Below are 19,326 nucleotides of genomic sequence, written 5' to 3'. Positions count from 1 at the left end.
TACCCTCGTGTGAATATGACCGGATAGCTGTTAAATGGAATTCAAGTTCAAATGAGTACATTTGTCCTTCAAAACAGATAAAGAGAATGGGCCGGGGGCTCAGTCAGTAGAGTTCAGGCTGTGTAAGCCTGAGGAACCGAGTTCAGATCCCCAGCACATAAACCAGTGGGACTCATCTGTAATCCCAGCACAGGGAGAGGCAGACAGGAGGATACCCTGAGCTCACCAGCAGGCTGATGCATCGGTGAGTTCCAGGTTGTGTTAAACCCTGTCTCAAAAAATAAGGCACAGAGTGGCTGAGGAAAACACCTGACATCATCCTCTGGTTTCAATATGCATGTTCACACACATAAACCACACACACACACACACACACACACACACACACACACACACCACACACTCGACATAGCACAGGAAGATGTTACATTTGTAGTGTAGATTGGCATGCACATAAGGTACTCTTTTATCATCTTTTATGTCACAACAACACATTTTTTTTAGATAATGACATTAGACATCACCCAGACAGTAATGTCTAATACCTATCACCTTTCCAAGTACAGCAAATACTTGGTGATTCTCCATTTACAGATGTATATTCAGCTCCCCCTTGTTTATGGTGAAGAAGTACTACAGAACCTGTTCTAGCAAATGTCTTGGCTTTAATATTTTTGGAGAAGAATAAGTAGTCTTTCTATGAAGCTTATGTTCAACCCAATAATCCCATTCATTACTTTTCTTTTCTGCTGACTTAAATATTTTTAAATATTCTGTTTCTTAAAAATGCTTTTTCTGATGTTTGTGTAATTATGACCTTAATGTTTCACTTCTCATTAAGGGATCAAGAGCAATTTTTTCTGCATAAATTCCCTTTGGGTATACCCTCAAACATCAAGAAGGCTCATGTCTGCTTGTGCTCTGTTTCACAGGAGTCTTCGACTGTTTTCCACTAGAGGCACACTCATTTGAGGAGTGGAATTCTTGATTCTTCATGCAGTCATGGATTTGGATAAACCATCTGTCTGGGGGTCATTCAAACAGCGGACCAGACCATTGTTAATCAACTTGAGCAAGAAGAGAGCTAAAAAGACCCCAAGCAAACCCTTGGATTTAAGGGTGCAGCATCACCTGGACCGGCGACTCAGCCTCTCCGTGCCAGACCTCCTGGAAGCAGAGGCCTTGGCCCCCGAGGGCCGGCCTTACTCGGGGCCCCAGTCGTCCTATACCTCGGTACCCAACAGCCTGTCCACGGCAGGGATCGTCCCCAAGAGCAGCAGTAGCTCCCTGAAGCAGTCTGAGGAAGAACTGGACTGGAGCCAGGAGGAAGCGAGCCATGTCCACGGCGTGGACACCGACTCTGAGGAGATCTATGCCTCTTCTGCAGAGGAGCGGCCGGCATCCAGCCAGAGTGGCCTGGATCTGCACAAACATCCCCTTGGAGGGGATGCTCCTGAAGAGCCAGAGGTGAGGCGTGGGCACTTCCCAGCTATTAAAAACAGTGTTTTTAGGGTGAATTCACTGTCCTTGGGAAATTTGGGTAGGAGTTGTTTTGTGGTTATGCTGGATGGAGAGAATGTCATTTACGGGAATTTAAATTAATGTACTATTGATTGCACTGGTGTTCCCATTTGTTTTAGGGCTGACCTCTATGTATTTAAAAGCTAGCACAAAAGAACCTTCTAGGACCGTTTAAGGCTTTAAAAGCCCTAGTGGACAAGGTTCTTTTGTTTCAACTCCTGGCAAAGAAATTGAGCACATAACTAACCTTTTGTTCTTCCTCCTTTCCTTCTCTTTTCCTCTTCCTCCCCTCCCTCCCGTTCCTCCTCTTCCCCTTACCTTCAGTAGGTTACATGTTTCACACTGAAGTGAGGAGTGGCAAGAAAGGAGAGCTACAGAGCCCCTCTCTACCCATTACCAGCTCAATCAGACCTGTAGACAAGGCATGCAGACCCTTGTTTTAGACGGCGTGCATGTTTCTCTTTGACCACTAGAGCCCGCGGGGTACTCTTTCCTCCTGTGGTACCAGTTCTGTGTAAACTGGTGCACCAGTGTGCACACTCGGGTTCGAGAACTTCCCTTACTTCTCTGAACAAAAAGGTAGTAGGAATCAGTAATCAAACTTTCATTGATTAGCAGTTGTAGCAAAGCATCGGCATTTCAGGAAGGCTTAGTGGCCACTGTAATGCCAAAGCTCATAGATCTGGAAGAAGAGTTTATATTCAGTCACCAAATTCTTAAATCCTGATCCTGATTGGATGATCAATTTAATCAGCTAATGTGGATATTTTTATTTAAATTCCTCTTAATTAATAATGTAGAAATAGGTTCCAATGTTGAAGTAAGAGGCTAATTTTTTATGTATTCCAGATTAATCTTAGAGTTGTAAACAAATTGATTCTTCAGCTGAAGGTTCTGGTTTTACTTTTAGATGAAAATCTGTTGCTCATTCAGTGTGTCTGGATCCCCTTGGGGAGTGGAGGATGCTGCAATCATGTTCTTTTGGATATTGTTACTCATTAAAGGACTCAGCTATTTTTATTTTGACCTTAACACTTAAGGGATACTGTTTGTAAAATTTTTGTGATATTTAATATTTGTAAATTTGAAAATTATTTCCATTTCACAAAACGCTAATGAGGTAGGTCTAATAAGCTTTGTCAGTACATTAAGAAAACTTGTTGATTATATCTTGAGACTCTTCAGCATCTTTGCGTTTATCTGAATCTGAGTGAACTTCTTGGCTTTGATACGAGAGCAATTTCAAATTAGAAAGATTCTTGAGCTATGGATGCTTAAGTTCTTTAGCCCTGCAGTAGTCTTTGTTGAATAAATATAAATATTTGAATGCTGTGTAGCCCAAGCATTGGGAAGGTTGTTATTGGAAATTGCTGAATGCCACATCGTGTGTGTGTGTGTGTGTGTGTGTGTGTGTGTGTGTGTGTGTGTGGTCTAGTGTGTGTCCTAGTGTGTGCCTGAATCTTCCCTGGTTCTTTCTGTGTAAGGTGGTTCTTTCCAGTCCCTAAGATTCCAGTGTTTATTATGTGTAAAGAGGAGCTTCTCCCTCACTCTTCTCCGTGAGTTGTCTGTGATGGGCAGAGTGTCCATGGCTAGGAGAGTAATGTCTAATTTGTCCTTTTCTGAAGGCCTTGCTCTGTGCCCATACAGAGCATATGTTCAACTATGCTTAATTAAAAAAAAAATCAGTGATGGCAGTTGACCCAGGTTAATAGAGTTTGAAATGTGGGTTTTCAAAATTGATTTTTTAATAGTATTTATTAGTTAAATTACAAATGGCCTTCATGGTGATTTTTTCCTATAAATATATAGTGTGTTCTGGTAATATTGATTTTTGTTTATAGTCATTCCCACTCTTCTTGAATCTAATGCTTTTCTCTACTCATCCATATTTTAGTTTACAAATACGTTTTTTAGATGTCACATTGGAAAGAAAATATATGGCCCCTGATTTTCGGAGACTGGCTTATTTTGAAATGCTTAATGTGATCTGCACTAGTTTTACCCATTTTCTTGCAAATGGCATGAGTTTGTTCTTTTTTACAGTGAATAATATTCTTGTATATGGAAAGCATATTTGCTTTATCTCTACACCTGTGCCTGGCCACTGGACTTGTTCCATGTCTTGGATATTGTGAGTGATGCAGCTGTCTACTGCATACTCACTTTGAGATTCCTTTGAATGGTTAGACTTTTTGTTGTTGTTATTTAATATTTGCTTACTTTTGTTTTAGCCTTTGTGTTTTGTCTCTTTTCCTATTTGTTTTTAATGTTTATATTAGTTATATACATTAGTGGCTTTCATTATGACATTTTTTGTAAATGTACACATTGTATTTTGATCATGTTATTCAACATCTTGTCTCTTCCTGCTCCAGATAATCCCCTTCCTATGCCCTTCCATTGCCTGTGTACTTTCATGTACTTTTGTTGTTGTTATTGTTTTGTTGTTGTTGTTGTTGACTCATTAAGGCTGCTTATAAGAGCATGCATGGGTGAGGGTTTGTTTACAGAATCATGGGCACCTTACCATGATGTCTAGGCTTTGCTGAGTGAAGAGTTGTTGCTAAGGATTGCGGTGTGTCCACCTCCCTCTGTTCATATGCTGAATTCCTAACCCCCCACATGACTGTATTGGAGACTCGGCCTTTAAGAGATGATTGAGATTAAATAAATGAGGGTGTAAGCATGGAGCCACTCATCGAATAGCACTGACATTTTAATAACAGAAGGAAAGTCCTGGAAATTTTTTGTCCACCATGTTAAGACATATGGAGAAGACAGCTATTTACAAGAAGTAAATGACCTCATTGAGAACCAAATTTTCCAGGACCTAGATCTTGGACTTTTAGACTCCAGAACCATGAACAATCAACTCATGTCAACTGGTCTCCTAGTAAGTGAGATGGCACTGTAGAAGCCTGAGATGACTGAGGTAGTGTCTAATGGTCTTTCTCAGGAGGTGACTTCATTGTTCTTGTCACTGAGACTGGGGACAGAGAGTTTGTCAGAGAGCCTTGGAATACTGAAAAGCACCAACCCCCAACATACTTATGTATGTGATTAGTTATGTAGAAGACTTCCCTTCTTGTTAAACTGCAACTTCCAGATAACTAGCAATGTAATTTTTCTCCTCCAAGCATTTGTGGAAATCTGAAGAGATGGATATATGTTTATGTGTGTACATATACAAATACATACATTATATATATATATGTATATATATATACACACATATATACATACTCACAGAGATAGATATGTGATAGTAGATACGTAGATGAATATGCTCATGAAGTCTTCATTTGCTTTTCAAGCTAAATCCACCATGAGGTGCTCTGGTCACCATTAAAGAGTCTCTATCGGGTTGAGAATGTGTTAACACAGAGTTCCTTGGTACATAGGTGTGTTCTAAAGCCCACCCTCTTAGCTGTGGCATCACTTAACTGAATGTGTGGGTATCAAATCATTTGGCAGCAGTGAAAGTTTCCTGGCCATGTAAGGACTGCAAATGAAATCAAAACTCAACAGGTAATGAATGCAAGATATTTATGGCAGAACTGAGCCGTGTTACTACAGGACCTCACTGCATCCTTAGTTCTGAACACACATGTGCCCTTTGCACTCCACTTGCCCCTATACCAGACAACACCAGCAAATGCTTCCTAGAATCCCTTGCCTCAGATCTGAGAATGTTGTATGTTATGAATTATAGTGTGTCTCTGTACAATAGATTTTTCTGCTCTTATAAAATTATAATGGTCTAATTAAAGAAAGCACAAGAAAGCACACTTTTCATATTTTACTGCCATAATTTTTCAGTGTGTATCAAATTAGCAATCTTTATATTTTATTATGTCATGTTAGATTTTATTTTTATTTATTTATTTATTTTTTATTTATTTATTTTTTTGGTTTTTCGAGACAGGGTTTCTCTGTGTAGCTTTGCGCCTTTCCTGGAACTCACTTGGTAGCCCAGGTTGGCCTCGAACTCACAGAGATCTGCCTGCCTCTGCCTCCCAAGTGCTGGGATTAAAGGCGTGCGCCACCACCGCCCGGGTTAATTTTTTATTATTGTTCTCTTAAGCAATAAATTAGATTCTATTTTCATAATTACTATATGTTTATTTACATCCATCTGAATGCATGTATGGAAATAAGAGGACAACTGTGGAACTATATCTCTTCTTCTACTGTGTGCTTGTTCTTGGAATCAATCCTAGGGCTTTAGGCTTCACTCCCTGAGTCGTCTCTCCAGCCCAGAATATTTTCTTTGAAGAATTTCTGTGCTTGAGTTGCTAACTTAAGTTTTAAAAAGAAATTGTTAAACAAAATTTAGCTAGGGATTAGGAAAGAATCTCCAACAACTTTCAGAATGCCTCTGCTCAGAGTTCTGCCATTTATATAGTGCAGCATCCTTAGCATTGACAAATCAAAGTATCAGAGGACTTCAAGGAGTATATTGGGGATGCTGTTCTTGTTATGGCATCAAAATTCAGCCAAGTTTTAATTTTTATATGAAAAGAAAGCATCTCCATTGCACTAGCATGCAATTTGCTTTCATCTTCTATTAGTGGTAAAATATTTACCTCAAAGAAATGTTGTAAAAATAAGTTTCTTCATGATTGATTTCAGCAAATATTTGATCTTTATACCTGTTTTATAGACCTATACAAAGGGTAGTGTGAAATTTCTTGGACGAAAAGTGTCATGAGTAGGAGTTTAGGAAGCCTTATTTTTTCTTTACACACGACAGCTAAGCTATGCCCATTAAATCTCGAATGATGCTGGAACAATAACTGAGAGCCTACATCTTTGTCTGCACACAGGGGATGTGTGTGTGTGTGTGTGTGTGTGTGTGTGTGTGTGTGTATGCATGTGACAGAGAGGGGGAGGGAGAGAGAGGGAGAGAGAGAGAGAGAGAGAGAGAGAGAGAGAGAGAGAGAGAGAGAGAGAGAGAGAGAGAGAGCACTAACTAGGCTAACTAGATGAATGGTATAGGCTTTTGAAACCCTCAAAACCCTGCCCACAGTGACACACCTCCTCCAACAAGACCACACCTCCCAATCCTTCCTAAACTGTTCTACCGACCTGGGACCAAGTATTCAAATATATAAGTTTATGGGGACCATTCTCACTCAAACCACCACCACATATACACATATTATATACATTTATAACAATAGAGAAGAGGTCATGAATTTGAAAAGGAGTTCAAGATACATGGGAGGAGTTGAGGAAAGGACAGGGAGAGATAGAAATGATGCATATATAGTACCCATGAATGATACTCTCAAAAAAATTAAAAATTAATTTCAAAGAGTCCACTTGGTAAATGTCATCCAGCTAGTTCTAGAACTAGCCTTAATCCAGGCATATTGGAGTCTTAAGTCTGCGTGCAGAATTATATTTTCTACACAAGTTGGGAAGTAGTTTTAAAAGCAGAGAGATCTAAAACAAGACAACTGCAAAAGGAAGACATTCATTTTTTTCTGCCTCTACTGTGCTCCATCCAACACAAGGATAAAGGCAGTGATTAAAAAAACAAATGCTGATGAATAGAAGGGTTATTTCCTCAACATCATCCATGAATTCTGTCATGTGGTACACCCTTCCCTCATAGTTCATTTGGCAGTTGGAGCTGTAAACACTAGCTTTGGTGATACCTCACAGGGTAAGTCAACGGTGTTTCCTGCTTGGGTGTTTCCAGAAGACCTGCCTTCCAGTTATAGAACTTCAGTTTGGTGACCACAGAGAAGCCACACAACAGCCAGAGAGGGGAGGAAACAGCCTGTATCTTGCAAAAGGAAGCAGGCGCCCCAATCTCACTGTGCTGCAGTTCTGTGGTCATTACTATTTTTGTTTGATTTCAATATGGCATCAGTGAGGCTGGTATATATGACGTGTTCTAGGGGTCTTCATGCATATGATTTTCTCCTTCATGTCCAACTCTGGAGACTCTGACATCTGTGGGTGATGAACTTGGCCCTAGGGACATAGCTACTGACAATGCAGACAACCCCCCCTTCTTTATGGAGTTCCTATGATTAGTATATGGATAATTTAGAAAGTGGTAAGTGCCATGGAGAAACATTAAGTGGAATACATCCTAAAAGCCCTGTGTAGAGATGTCACAAAGACTGGTCAGGAGTGATATTTTCTGAGTAGTCAATCTGCTTTGGTTAGTATTTCTACTAGTTTTACTTAGGGTGTTGGGAATTAAACAGTAAATAATGGGGGCAAAGAATCTAAAGTTGAATTATGCTCCTAGCCCTTGAAAGACAATCTTCACATGAAGAGGAGGCAAGATAGCAAGCTGTGTGTTTATCTGCAGATGTCTTTCGTGAAAAGAGACCAGGAATTGTGAAGTCCCCAAATTAGCAGTTTGTTAAGGGGTGTATGATCATTTCACAAAGAACGAACAAGTATTGTAGATGAGGAGGACAGTAACGGGGAGCAATGGAGGAGACATCAGAGAAGGAGCAGAGGTTACATGACTGTAAGGCTTTCCTACTCTGCAGGATGACTATTGGACTTCAGTGATGGCCTGGTACCCTAAGTGTGCCACATAGATGCAAATGAAACTGAGACTCAATGCCATGTCACTCGCACACAGTGGCAAGTCAGCGGTCAGCAGTGTGTTGGCCGTGGTTCCTGCACCTGCTTCAGACAACGGGACGAGGCTAAATAATGGTTTGCCTTGGACGAGAGTTCTGAGAAAACCTGATGGCCAGCAAGGAGGGGGAATGGCTTCGTCCTCCTCTCTTCTAATGCCTTTTCCATGTCAACAGTGTCAACTGGTGAAAATTAACAGAAGACCTTGGGTTGCTGGCCACCTTCAGTTTTAAAAAAGAACTTTCAGGCTGAGGAGATAGCTCATTAGGTACAAACACACTTGAATCACGCGCATGAGGACTTGCGTTTCAATCCCCAGAAGGTACTTAGAAGCCTTACGTAGCTCTGAACTCTAATCCCACACTCCTATGGGAAATGGAAAACAAAAATGGGAAAATCCCTGGAAATGCACAGGATAGCTAGCCTGCTATAAGCAGTACAAAAACAACAGAGGCCCTGTCTCAAATAGGGTAGAAAGTTAGGACCTATACCCAAGGTTGTACTCTACTCTTTTTATGGCACGTGTCTATCCATACTCACACACATGAATGCTCACTCATATTAAACACACACACAGGGAGATAACTTATTTCTTATTGCATATATTTATGAAGTATGATATAATAACTCTATACACATGTATAACTTTTAGTGGCCAAAACAGGGTAGAATGTTTCCATCTTTCATGAAGGTTTTGCTCTATACCTCCCAAGCATATCTGCTATAATAGTATAATAATAATAATAACAATAATAAATGTGCTAGCATAGTGACACTACTTTATTATTAGTTCCTATAAGGAATTCTGTTAAATTCTGTCAGCATTATCTCATTGGAATGCATCAATTTACAAAGAGCTTACCTGGTACAGTGTCCACCCTAAAGAAGACACTTATTAAGTAGCTTTTGAATTTTTTTTTTTCATCTAAAACCTACAAGGTAAGTATCCTGCTTTGCTCCTTTGGGAAATGTCTCCATGCCTGGAAATTTAAGCAAAACATTCAAAGACACAAAGAAAGAGCAGAGATGGGTGTGAGTGTCTAGGTTTTCCCCACCCAGATCCTTGTTGATTAAGGGATTTAAGTCTAGGTTGTCTTGATCCGGATCCTTGTTTATGACTGGGTGTTTCTGTTCCCAGTTACATCTGGTGTAGTGGCTGTTACAGGTGCTTTTGGCACAGTTGTGGTCTAATGAGGAGTGAAGGGCTTGAAATCCTCCCAAAGGCCTAACTGTCTTGCTTCTCCTTAGTGATTATTTAGCCTCCTGGATTCTTCATTGTATATTGGTAATACGATGACAACCTTTGAAATTCTTAGTAGGAGATGATAATGTGTGTGTTTGTGAATTATGAAGTGATAAGCAAACATAAAGGGATGGATTGTTCTGTTAACACATCTCTTGCAAATAAGATGGAAGGTCATTTGCAAATATTTCTCCTGGTTCAAGAGGTGCCTGGGAACTGGCCAAGCACTTATATCAGGATTTGGCCAGTTTTATTTTCTGTAAATGTCTAGATATTAACTGTGTTTGACTTTGTGGGTGAAAGATGTCTGCCACACAATTCGCTTCTGATGTTACAGCGTGGAGAACACAGAAATGGATAGGCAGAACTGGCATTCAAATGAGAGGGCCAAACAGAAAACACCAATTTTAGATATGTAGGTTTTCATTCCAGTTTGTTTTTGTGTTTTCTTGTTTAGATAGCATTTTCAATTCTTGCATTTTAGTAAGAAAGCTACATTTTGGTTGGCGGCGTTGCGCCTGAGCTCGTGTGCGGCGGCGGCGGTGTTAGCGGCCCCTGCAGGAAATCGTTTGGTGCAATGGCTCACACCATTTTGTTGGTACAGCCTACCAAGAGACCAGACAGCAGGACTTACGCTGACTATGAGTCTGTGAATGAGTGCATGGAAGGTGTCTGTAAAATGAATGAAGAACATCTGAAGAGAATGAATCCCAACAGCCCCTCCATCACATACGATATCAGTCAGTTGTTTGACTTTATCAATGACCTGGCAGATCTCAGCTGTCTTGTTTACCGAGCTGATAAACAGACTACCAGCTTATAACAAAGACTGGTTCAAAGAGACGATCTATGTGCTCCTTCATCGACAGCCCAACAAGCTGGGAAGGAGTTGAGTTGGAAGCATTGGGGGCTGAGGGTGGGCTTGGAACAGGTGCATACAGTGTGCTGTAGTGAACATTTTGTATGATAGGAATCCTGTTTCCATTTTGTTACTAGAGCCAAGATTGAGTGTATGACACGATAGTGAATGATCTTTTTATTTGAAACCACCATTGCCCCTTTGCTCCCTTCCTTTCTTTTCTTTCTTTCTTTTTTTTTACTTAAACATTTTTATGATAATTCAGAGAGAAAGTGTTCTTTGCCAGTTAAGATTGGTTCCAGTCCTTGAAACTGTTTGTATCTGCTTTCTAGCAGTGAGTGAGTGCACTAACCCTTTGTGGGGATAGAGATGGTGACGAACTTAGTTATGTCCTCTGGGAAAGTCTTAGCTAAAAATAAAAAATGTTCTGGAAAAAAAAAAGAAAGCTACATTTTTTTAATGAATGTTAGTAATTTATCGACCTGATATTTGTAAATGGTCTTTTGGGGCAAGTAAAATTATGTAACTCAGTGTTAGAAACAGGAGACATTTTTTCTTTTTATTTGCATATAAAAATACTATGATATTTCTCAAGTTATTGGCAGTGTGCCTTGTGCCACTGAATTTCCAAAATCTATCTTTTTATTTTATTTTTTTGCTGTGCTTCAAATATATAGAAAAATGGTTATAAAAGACTAAATGGAACAGAATGAGAGCTGAATGTTGCAATGGGCTGCAGTTTGCTGAGGACAATTTTAGATTCTTTCGGGCATGTCTGTGCACACACACTTTATATGCTGAATGTTAGATTAGATAGTATTCTGCAGTTTTCTTTGGGGAACAATCTTAGAGGTGAAAGAAAACTAAAGCTAAACCTTGACAGTGTGTCCACCAACCTCCCAGTCATTTGTACAGAAAGGGACTATGGAAGACGAGGTAGATGTGTAGACTTGACTGGCTTTTGAACACACCCTCTGATTATGCCTCAGTTGTCAGATGCCTTCTCTTTAGTCTGTCACTGTTTCCAGAGACTGCTTAATAGCTTATCTTGTCTGTCTGGCCATCCCATTCCTGATGTTTATGTTAATACTCTCTATGTCTCGCATAGATGTTTGATGTGATGCTCTTTTCTTTAATAATCATACTGTTGAAAGCCTTTAGTGGGTTACAGAATTTAAATCATATGCCACATAATACTCAGATATCAACTCACATGCTTTCATGGATTAGTTTTAAAATGAAATAATTGATCACAGCCCGTGTTGTCCCTTGTTGTCAGCTTGTCTGTCTGTGGGTGTATGTCTTGTTCTACTGGAATCAGGCACCCACGGATGACTCACTTTGTTTTGGTTCTTGAATATACTGTATAGCAAGGTTCTCTGACAGCCACATGGAAGGTGGCATTCATACAAGATCACACAGAATATATAGAAAAAGAAAAAGTCATTTGTTCACACCAATGTTTTACTTTCAAAATCCTTGGTGACAATATTGTGTGTGTGTGTGTGTGCGTGTGTGTGTGTGTGTGTGTGTGTGTGTGTGTGCATGCATATGTAAGAGTGTATTCACAGTCATATACTTGTAACTGCGTGTGTGAAAGCATACATGCACGTCTGAATTCAGAGGTCAAATGCAGGTATAATTTTTCAGGAGATGACCACCTTGATTGCTGAGACAGGGTCTCACAGCGCATGGAGCTAACTCAACAGATGAGGCTGCTTTCCAGCAAGCCCCAGAGACTCATCTGTCTCTACTCCTCAGCCCTGAGATTACAGGTGTTCACCAGGAAGCCCTCCTCTTTACATGGGATCTGGCAATCAAACTCAGGTCTTTCCACTTGCTAGGCAAGCACTTTAACCAACAGAATGATTTCTCTGGCCCTGTGAAACAAGCATGTGCACACTCATGCACACACACACACACACACACACACACACACACACACAAAACGTGTCCATCTCAAACCTCCCTTCACCCTTTTAAGTTTGGAATTCACACCTAAAAGGGCCACAGATTACAGATTAGCTTCCCATCTGTGGCAGTGCACTAAAGTAGAATGCAAACCCATGTGTCTCTAAAGCCAAATCAAATAAAATACACCTGTTGCTTTGACTGAGAGATCAACACCCTCACATGCACATTAGGTAGAAAATAATAGGCCTTAATATATTTTTGTGAGATTTATTAGATTTTTATGATCTTCAAAATTATCTATCCTATCTTTAAACAACTTGTTTAAATTCCTAAAACTGATGCTCAACAGTTTGTCAATCTGTACACTCACCTGATAGACTACTACTTGGCAATTAAGAGAGATGATAATGATGGGAACTTGGATGGTTTCAAAGGCATTATGCAAAGTGAAAGATGCCTTATGTTGACATGCTATATGACTTCTTTGACAGATAATCTAAATGATAAGATCATATGATGAAAATAGATCAGTAGTTGCCTTGGGTGAGGAAGAGGAGGAATATTTTAGCATAGTGGGATGAATGAGGAGGAGGAATATTTTAGCAGAGTGGAACAGAATGAAGGAGTTTTCTGAGTGGGAGAATTGTTATGTATCCTGATCATAAAGCAGTTGTTCATACCTACACCTCTTTAAAGCCACAGTACTCAGCAATATGGTAATCTTATTCTGTGTTAACTTGATTTGTGATACATTTTAGCAAACCCAACATACCTGATTATTCTTATTGAGAACACAAACACCAACAGCTAATGGCAGAGGGATATCAGGCAGTCCTTATGACATAAATTTAATTGTGCTCCTTTTACTAAGATACAAAGTCATAACTCATAGATCTAGTTATTACGTTTACAGAAGAGCAGAGAAAACTGCAGATTCTGCTCAGTGGATAATTCTCTAGGTTCCGAGTGCATGAGAATAGTCTAAGTTATGTGTCTCCCAGCTGCTGTAACTTGTCCTCTTGTGCATATGGAGTGCTTTTCTGTTCTTATGGTAATCATTTTCCTTCCTTCCTGTATATATATAGTATGTGACAGTTACAGTGGCTGTGGGAACCATAACTTTAAGTTCTGTGACTTCTGTGAGTAAAACCAGCCATAATGTTGAATTAATGCCATTGCTCACATGGAATTTCCCTGTTGCTGTAAGTGGGAAACTTACAGTGTATTTAAATAAAGGCTTGGCATTCATTTTTCAATAGTATATAAATTATGACACATGTAGACTAATTTCATCATTAAGTAGCATTACTACTAAACAGAATAAGGATAACATTGGAGATTATACACAAAGTAGCATGCGTTAGCATAATGTGGTTTAGCCATCCATACAATGAAAATGGAAGATAAGGAGCTGGGGAGACAGCCCAACAGTCAAAAACACTTACAGCTCCTGCAGAGGATCCAGGTTCAGCACACTACTTCTCTAACTCCAGTTCCAGGGCCTCCGACATCCTCTTCTGGCCTCCAAAGGCACCAGGCATGCACATGGTACATGTGCATAGTTGTAAAACACACACACACACACACACACACACACACACACACACACACACATACACACACACACCCCAAAAATAAATACTTAGAAAACATGGAAGCTAGAAGACTACCATGACATTCATTCAGCAAATAACAAACTAGGACTCTCCTCCGCGCCCTGGTAGCTTTGTAGGCCTGCCTTCAAACAGGACTGATCAACTGGAACATTGATTCATTTACTGAAATGGTAGTGGAGAAATGGTAGAGGAGACTTTCCGGACTGCAGAGCTTCAGAGAGTGCTGGTTATTGTTGGTTCTGGGTGTTGAAACATCAGTATTGGCATAGAATATCAGGCAGAATTTGGGACTTGATAACATGCAGTATAAAAGACATGTGAGGAATCCTTTGACATCAGGAACATTGGGTAAGAATTTCATTGTTGATGGCCCCACCTGTCTTGCCTGGGTGTCATTTTAGAAACAGCCAATCAAGGTGAGACCAAGAACCTGAAGGAGAGGTTTTTTGGCCCTGGACCTGCTGTGGCATTCTTGTCTGTCATTAGGCTGGGCCCCACGTGGGGTGTTAGGACGTCTTTCAATGCCGGGGCACTGATAGTACTTACAGGGGTAGTAAGGTGTAGTGGCTGTAGTAAATGAAGTGCATCAGCCCCAGAGACAACTCAAAGTACAGAAAATGTCCTTCCCGCCTTCCTAGGTGAGTTCATATGAATTGACTGCGAGGTCTTCATGCTCTGGGGACATTGGACTTAGGGTTAGTGAGGACAGAGAAAAGGTTGAGAGCAGTAGAATCAAAAGCTCCAGGGAAGCTACTACTCCTGGCTGAAAGCTTGTTGGTATGTAAGCTATTTCTGTATGTTATGGCCTCCTGGCTGTTACCAGGTGCAGAGGTGGTTGGTCAGGGAGCCTTTGCTTGTTTGCAGCTGTTCAGCCACCCTGGAGGAGGATGAGAAATGGCCCTCTTGTGCTGGCACTGTCTCAAGGTTAGAGAGTGTACGTCTCAGTGAGGATTAACATATTCCCGTGGATAGGAAGACCCATATCATCTGTACATGGCCTGCATACCAGGGGTCTTTAGTCTAAGCAATCTCTACAGGCCTCCTTGTCCCCAAACTGGATTATAACGTTGGAGTCACCCAGCTTTCATTAAAGCAAGATTCTATCTTTGTTCATACAAGTACTTATCCAGGCTGATGTGCCAGGCAAATGGTAGCATGCTCATATTTCCAGGAAAGGTGAACACGAAACCTGTTCTCTCCTGTCTGTGTTTCTCTGCATGTCTCACCCTCTCACTCTGCTATCTAACCCTGCAAAATCCTCAGCTTTTCTAGCTTTTCCCTCATCTGTGCACACACAAGTAGACCAAGCGGGCTGCTGAGCATCATATTTGCTCTTGACAGATGTATAGTCTGTCACCCCTCCCGTCCTGAGTATGGGAGCCCATTCACACTAGGAACCTCACGTTACCCTGTAAAGTCATTCCTTGGGAATGCCTGGTTCCTACTTTTGGATTGGCAATTAGATAGTTGTGGGACCCAAGATGTCTAATTGGAAAAACATTCCACAAATTGATTATTGAAGGGCTTCCCAGTTTGTGCATGCTGAATCCCCATGAGGATGGGCAGAACAGTTTAGTTTGGGAGTGGCTGGCCAGGCAGTCCCACCTTGGGAGGGACTTGGCTACATGCCCTCCTGGTCCTCTTCACAGGGATGAAAACAAGTCATTTGCTATATGTGTGGATGTACTCACAATCTAGTACCCGAGCCATGTTCTAACAGATAACCTAGGTCCCAGAGGCCATGGCCTGTCAACACCTCTGAGTTCACCTCCTCTTGCCACACAGCTAGCAAAGCCTCCCCCCTCCGCCCCCGCCATACCTGAAACCAGATATGCAAATATCGGATTTCCAAAGGGTTGGGGCAGGACTTTGTCACAAGTAAATATTTATTTGCTTATCTAAAGCAGAATTTTCTTTACTTTTACAGAAGGCACGTGGCAGTGATGATCTGAATGCTTCTATGACATCTCAGCATTTTGAAGAAGAATCTGTGAGTGACGTTCAGTACAAACTAACACTGATGTCAGCATTGTAAATACTTCTTACCAACTGTCTGTAGTTCTCTGCTCCTTTATCTTTAAAATATATGGAAAGGTGCCCACCTACAGAAACATGCCTTGCAAGTTCTAGCTGGAAGAGATTAATTCAGGTTTATTGATTGGTTAGCCTGGAATAGATTTGTCTAAAAATATACAGTAACTATGCAAGTGAATTTGGAAGGAAAGAGGACAAAGCCCTTTGAAGCCCTCTGAAACTTTGAAAAGTAGCTTGTCAAGGGCAGCTGCAGCCACAAGATCAATTGATTGAGTGCCTAATGAATGAATAATAAATCATCCCATCTTTTCTTTGAAGAATGGTAGAAATTTGAACTGGCTCAAACATTGCACAGGATTCATACATTTCATAGGTACTCAAAAAATAGGCGGGTTCATCACTGGAGCCCATGACAGTTGATGAATTCCTAGAGAGGGAAGCAGCAGAGCTTAGGGGACAGGAGAGTACAAGGGTAAAGAAAGACAGCAAGGGGAGTTAGTGAAGCATGAAGGTGAAATGCGCCTAAGCTAGAGAGCACAGAGCTGAGACTGTCCAGTGTGGACCTGGAGACTCAGGAGAAGAGCCTGTGCCTGATGGACTGGAAAGACTCACTTTGAGAGTTGAAATTCTATCCCATGTGGAGGAGGTCTACTGGAGCTGGTGAGGATTGATGGGAATGTAGACAAGACGTGGGAGACAGTCTACATATGAGGTAGATAGGTGGACACACCTTGGTGGGAGGCAGCCCCGTTCTACTCTTTTCATACTATTTCTTCTCCAGTGTTTTGTCCTTATTTTGAAATTAGTTTATTCCCCACCCCCGTGTGTGTGTGTGTGTGTGTGTGTGTGTGTGTGTGTGTGTGTGTGTGTGTATACCTGTGTATGTGGGTACACTTGCCTTTATAATATGGAGGCTAGAAGAGGACATCCTCTTCTGTCACTTTCCATCTGTTCCTTTGAGGCAGAATCTCTCCCTGAACCAAGACTCCTACTTCCTCTGCTAGGCTAGATGCCAGCCAACACGAATGAGCTGGAGTTGCAAATGTGCATGGAATGCTTGGCTTCTTATGTGTGTGTTGGGACTGGAACCCCAGTCCTCATAATTACACAGCCTGTGCCCAACTGCTGAGTCATTTCTCCAGTCCAAGTGTACAGTTTTATAATAAGAAATTTCCCAATCAACCAAGGAGTTTAGGGGGTTCAGACATTGACATACTATTCATTCACTTGTTGGAAAGTTCATCTTGTGGAGTTATACTCACGATTACCTCTGAATTCAGATACAATCCCATTAGGGGAAAATATCAAGTAATTGACAGTTAATTTAGTTAATGACCATGTTATCAAAGCAATTTACAGCCAAGGTTCATACTTGAGCACTGTTTCTTTTGTCTTTCCTGATTAATAAACAGTGTCTCCACTTGGGCTCACATTTCACTGACTTAGACGCTGTTTTCATTTGTTCAGACTCTTGGAGAAGCCGGTGATTGCCTGAGTCACCTCCCAAGCCCCTTCGCATACCTCCTTACTATACATCTGAAGGAAGGCCGTAACCTCGTGGTCCGGGATCGCTGCGGTAAGGTTGGTCTGTTGTGCGCTTGCTCAGTAGCCTGAAAATTCCTCTGTGTTCTGGTAGGAAGGCTAGAGTCAACCATGGTCCATCTCACACTGTTTAGAGAGGAGCTCATCCCTCACACTGGACCTCCAGCCTCAGCCTCTGCCACATGCATTGACTGTGAGTTATTTAAAAGTGATAAATGCTGGTATCCTTAAAAAAATAGTAACGATTCATAAAGCTATTTTAGAATAAAATAGCCATGATCATTTGTATTTGGCACAGAGCAAGTAGTTCAGAAAAATAGTCACTTGGCCTTTCCACTTTATTGAAGAGAGTAAATGGATTTCTAAGATGAGGCAACAAGATTCACTGATTGATGCAAATAGTATTTAAACTTCTTCCTTCCTGTCTTGAGATTCCACAGGATCCCCTTTATAGCCATTATCTGTTTGTCTTTTCTACAAGCCTGTACACATTCCCATATCTATTTAAATTAAGACTGTGATACCTTTATTGTTGTGCAATAAGCTTTGCTTTTTGCTTTCCATCTTCAAGATAGGCCATGGTTTTCTGTGCAAATATACTTTCTCTTTTAAACTCACCATGTTGCTGCATGTCCTTTGCATGTTTGAGTCTCCAAAGAGGCTGGTTCATCATTTCTGTGTCCTTGGGTCTCCACTTACAGATTCCATCTTTGTTCATGGCAACCTGCCCTCAGTTAAGAAGGCTGAGACATGCAGCTGGGCAGGGTGAGCAGGTAGTACCTGCTGGGGTTTCTTCTGTTCTGCTCTCAGCAGTTCCTGACATCTGCCATTTAAGTAAGGCCTTTCTTTCTGGTTACTCCTCATGCTGTCTGTTCCTGTTTGACCACACAGGCTTTGCTGGTCCTTGTGTAGCATCAGCGGACAAGGGAGTGTTGATCCATCCTCTGCTGTATGAATGCTGCACCCAGATCTTGTGCTCAATCATACATTAGTCAGCTTCCACTTCTCGTACCTGCTGCCTCCAAGCCTGGAGCACGGCTAGCTCATTTGCCACACCCATTGCCCTTCTAGTCACCTCACCGCTGCCCCAGAATTCTTCCTACTACCTCTTCATACTGCATGTACTTGTGCTGCCAATTCTGCCACAAATCTGCTCTCACTTACATGACTTCTGTCTGTGAGAACTGTGTGAAATATATCCTTTCTTTCCTTTTTTCTTTTCTTTTTTTTTTTTTTTGACAGTGTTTCTTGTGTAGCCTCAACTGCCCTGGAACTCTTGCTTTGTAGACCAGACTGGCATCATCAAACTCAATAGAGATCCACCTGCCTCTGCCTCCTAAAGTGCTGGGATTAAAGGTGTACACCACCACTGCCCAGCACATCATTTCTTCATAATAAAAACTCTTTTTATATGTAGTTTTCAAAACAGAGGGTCTTGCATTGTATTTGTTAGTAAGTCTATTATTTTTTATTCAATCCCATAATTTCTTATCTGCCTTTTGAATCACAGGTGTTTTATATCTGTCATAAACACATCCATGTCTATAGATACATTCCATGCCAATTTAATGAGAAGGGTCACCTAGATCTTCATACCTGAGATAACATCTAAGGGATGTGATCTTTAATCAGTATAAGTGACCACTTACAGATGACCCGACTCTGGACCTGCTAAGTGTCCCAGTGACTGCTTTTGTTAAAAAAGACCACTTTCAAGTCCATTCTGTGACAACATCCTCAGATGTTAAGAGCATTCTGGAGAGAGACTGTTTAACTTTGCAGGTCCCAAAACAAATTTTTGTATTTATTGTGTGTGTGTGTGTGTGTGTGTGTGTGTGTGTGTGTGTGTGTATACAAAATTTATTTTGTATATATATACATACATATATTTATATTCTTTAATCTTAGAATTCATACACAGAATTCACTCACAGAATTTTTTGGAATTCCCTTCCCTCCAAATCTATAACTTTGGGGGTAGGCCC

The 19,326-nt window shown here is 41.0% G+C and overlaps 1 protein-coding gene and 1 pseudogene across 6 annotated transcripts in view; both read left to right on the top strand.

The window, feature by feature from the left end:
* Mctp2 (multiple C2 and transmembrane domain containing 2) overlaps positions 1–19,326 on the top strand; it is a 280,804-nt gene that overhangs the window by 87,597 nt on the left and 173,881 nt on the right. For 5 of the 6 annotated variants that reach the window (XR_013042415.1, XM_076545038.1, XM_076545044.1 and 2 more), the window contains exons 2-4: positions 933–1,467; positions 15,693–15,755; positions 17,267–17,375. Coding sequence is in view for 4 of the 6 variants with exons in the window: in XM_076545038.1 (XP_076401153.1) it covers positions 1,003–1,467; positions 15,693–15,755; positions 17,267–17,375 (637 nt within the window). In the remaining 2 variants the exon portion in view is untranslated. The remainder of the gene's footprint in view (positions 1–932; positions 1,468–15,692; positions 15,756–17,266; positions 17,376–19,326) is intronic. The other variant, XM_076545039.1, reaches the window with a different exon arrangement.
* On the top strand, positions 6,662–10,438 carry LOC143267385 (enhancer of rudimentary homolog pseudogene; annotated as a pseudogene).

Source organism: Peromyscus maniculatus, chromosome 1 (genome assembly GCF_049852395.1).
Source record: "Peromyscus maniculatus bairdii isolate BWxNUB_F1_BW_parent chromosome 1, HU_Pman_BW_mat_3.1, whole genome shotgun sequence".
In the NCBI taxonomy this organism is placed as follows: domain Eukaryota; kingdom Metazoa; phylum Chordata; class Mammalia; order Rodentia; family Cricetidae; genus Peromyscus; species Peromyscus maniculatus.
The sequence above is the reverse complement of the archived record's forward strand: the minus strand, read 5'-3'. Positions and strand labels throughout refer to the sequence as shown.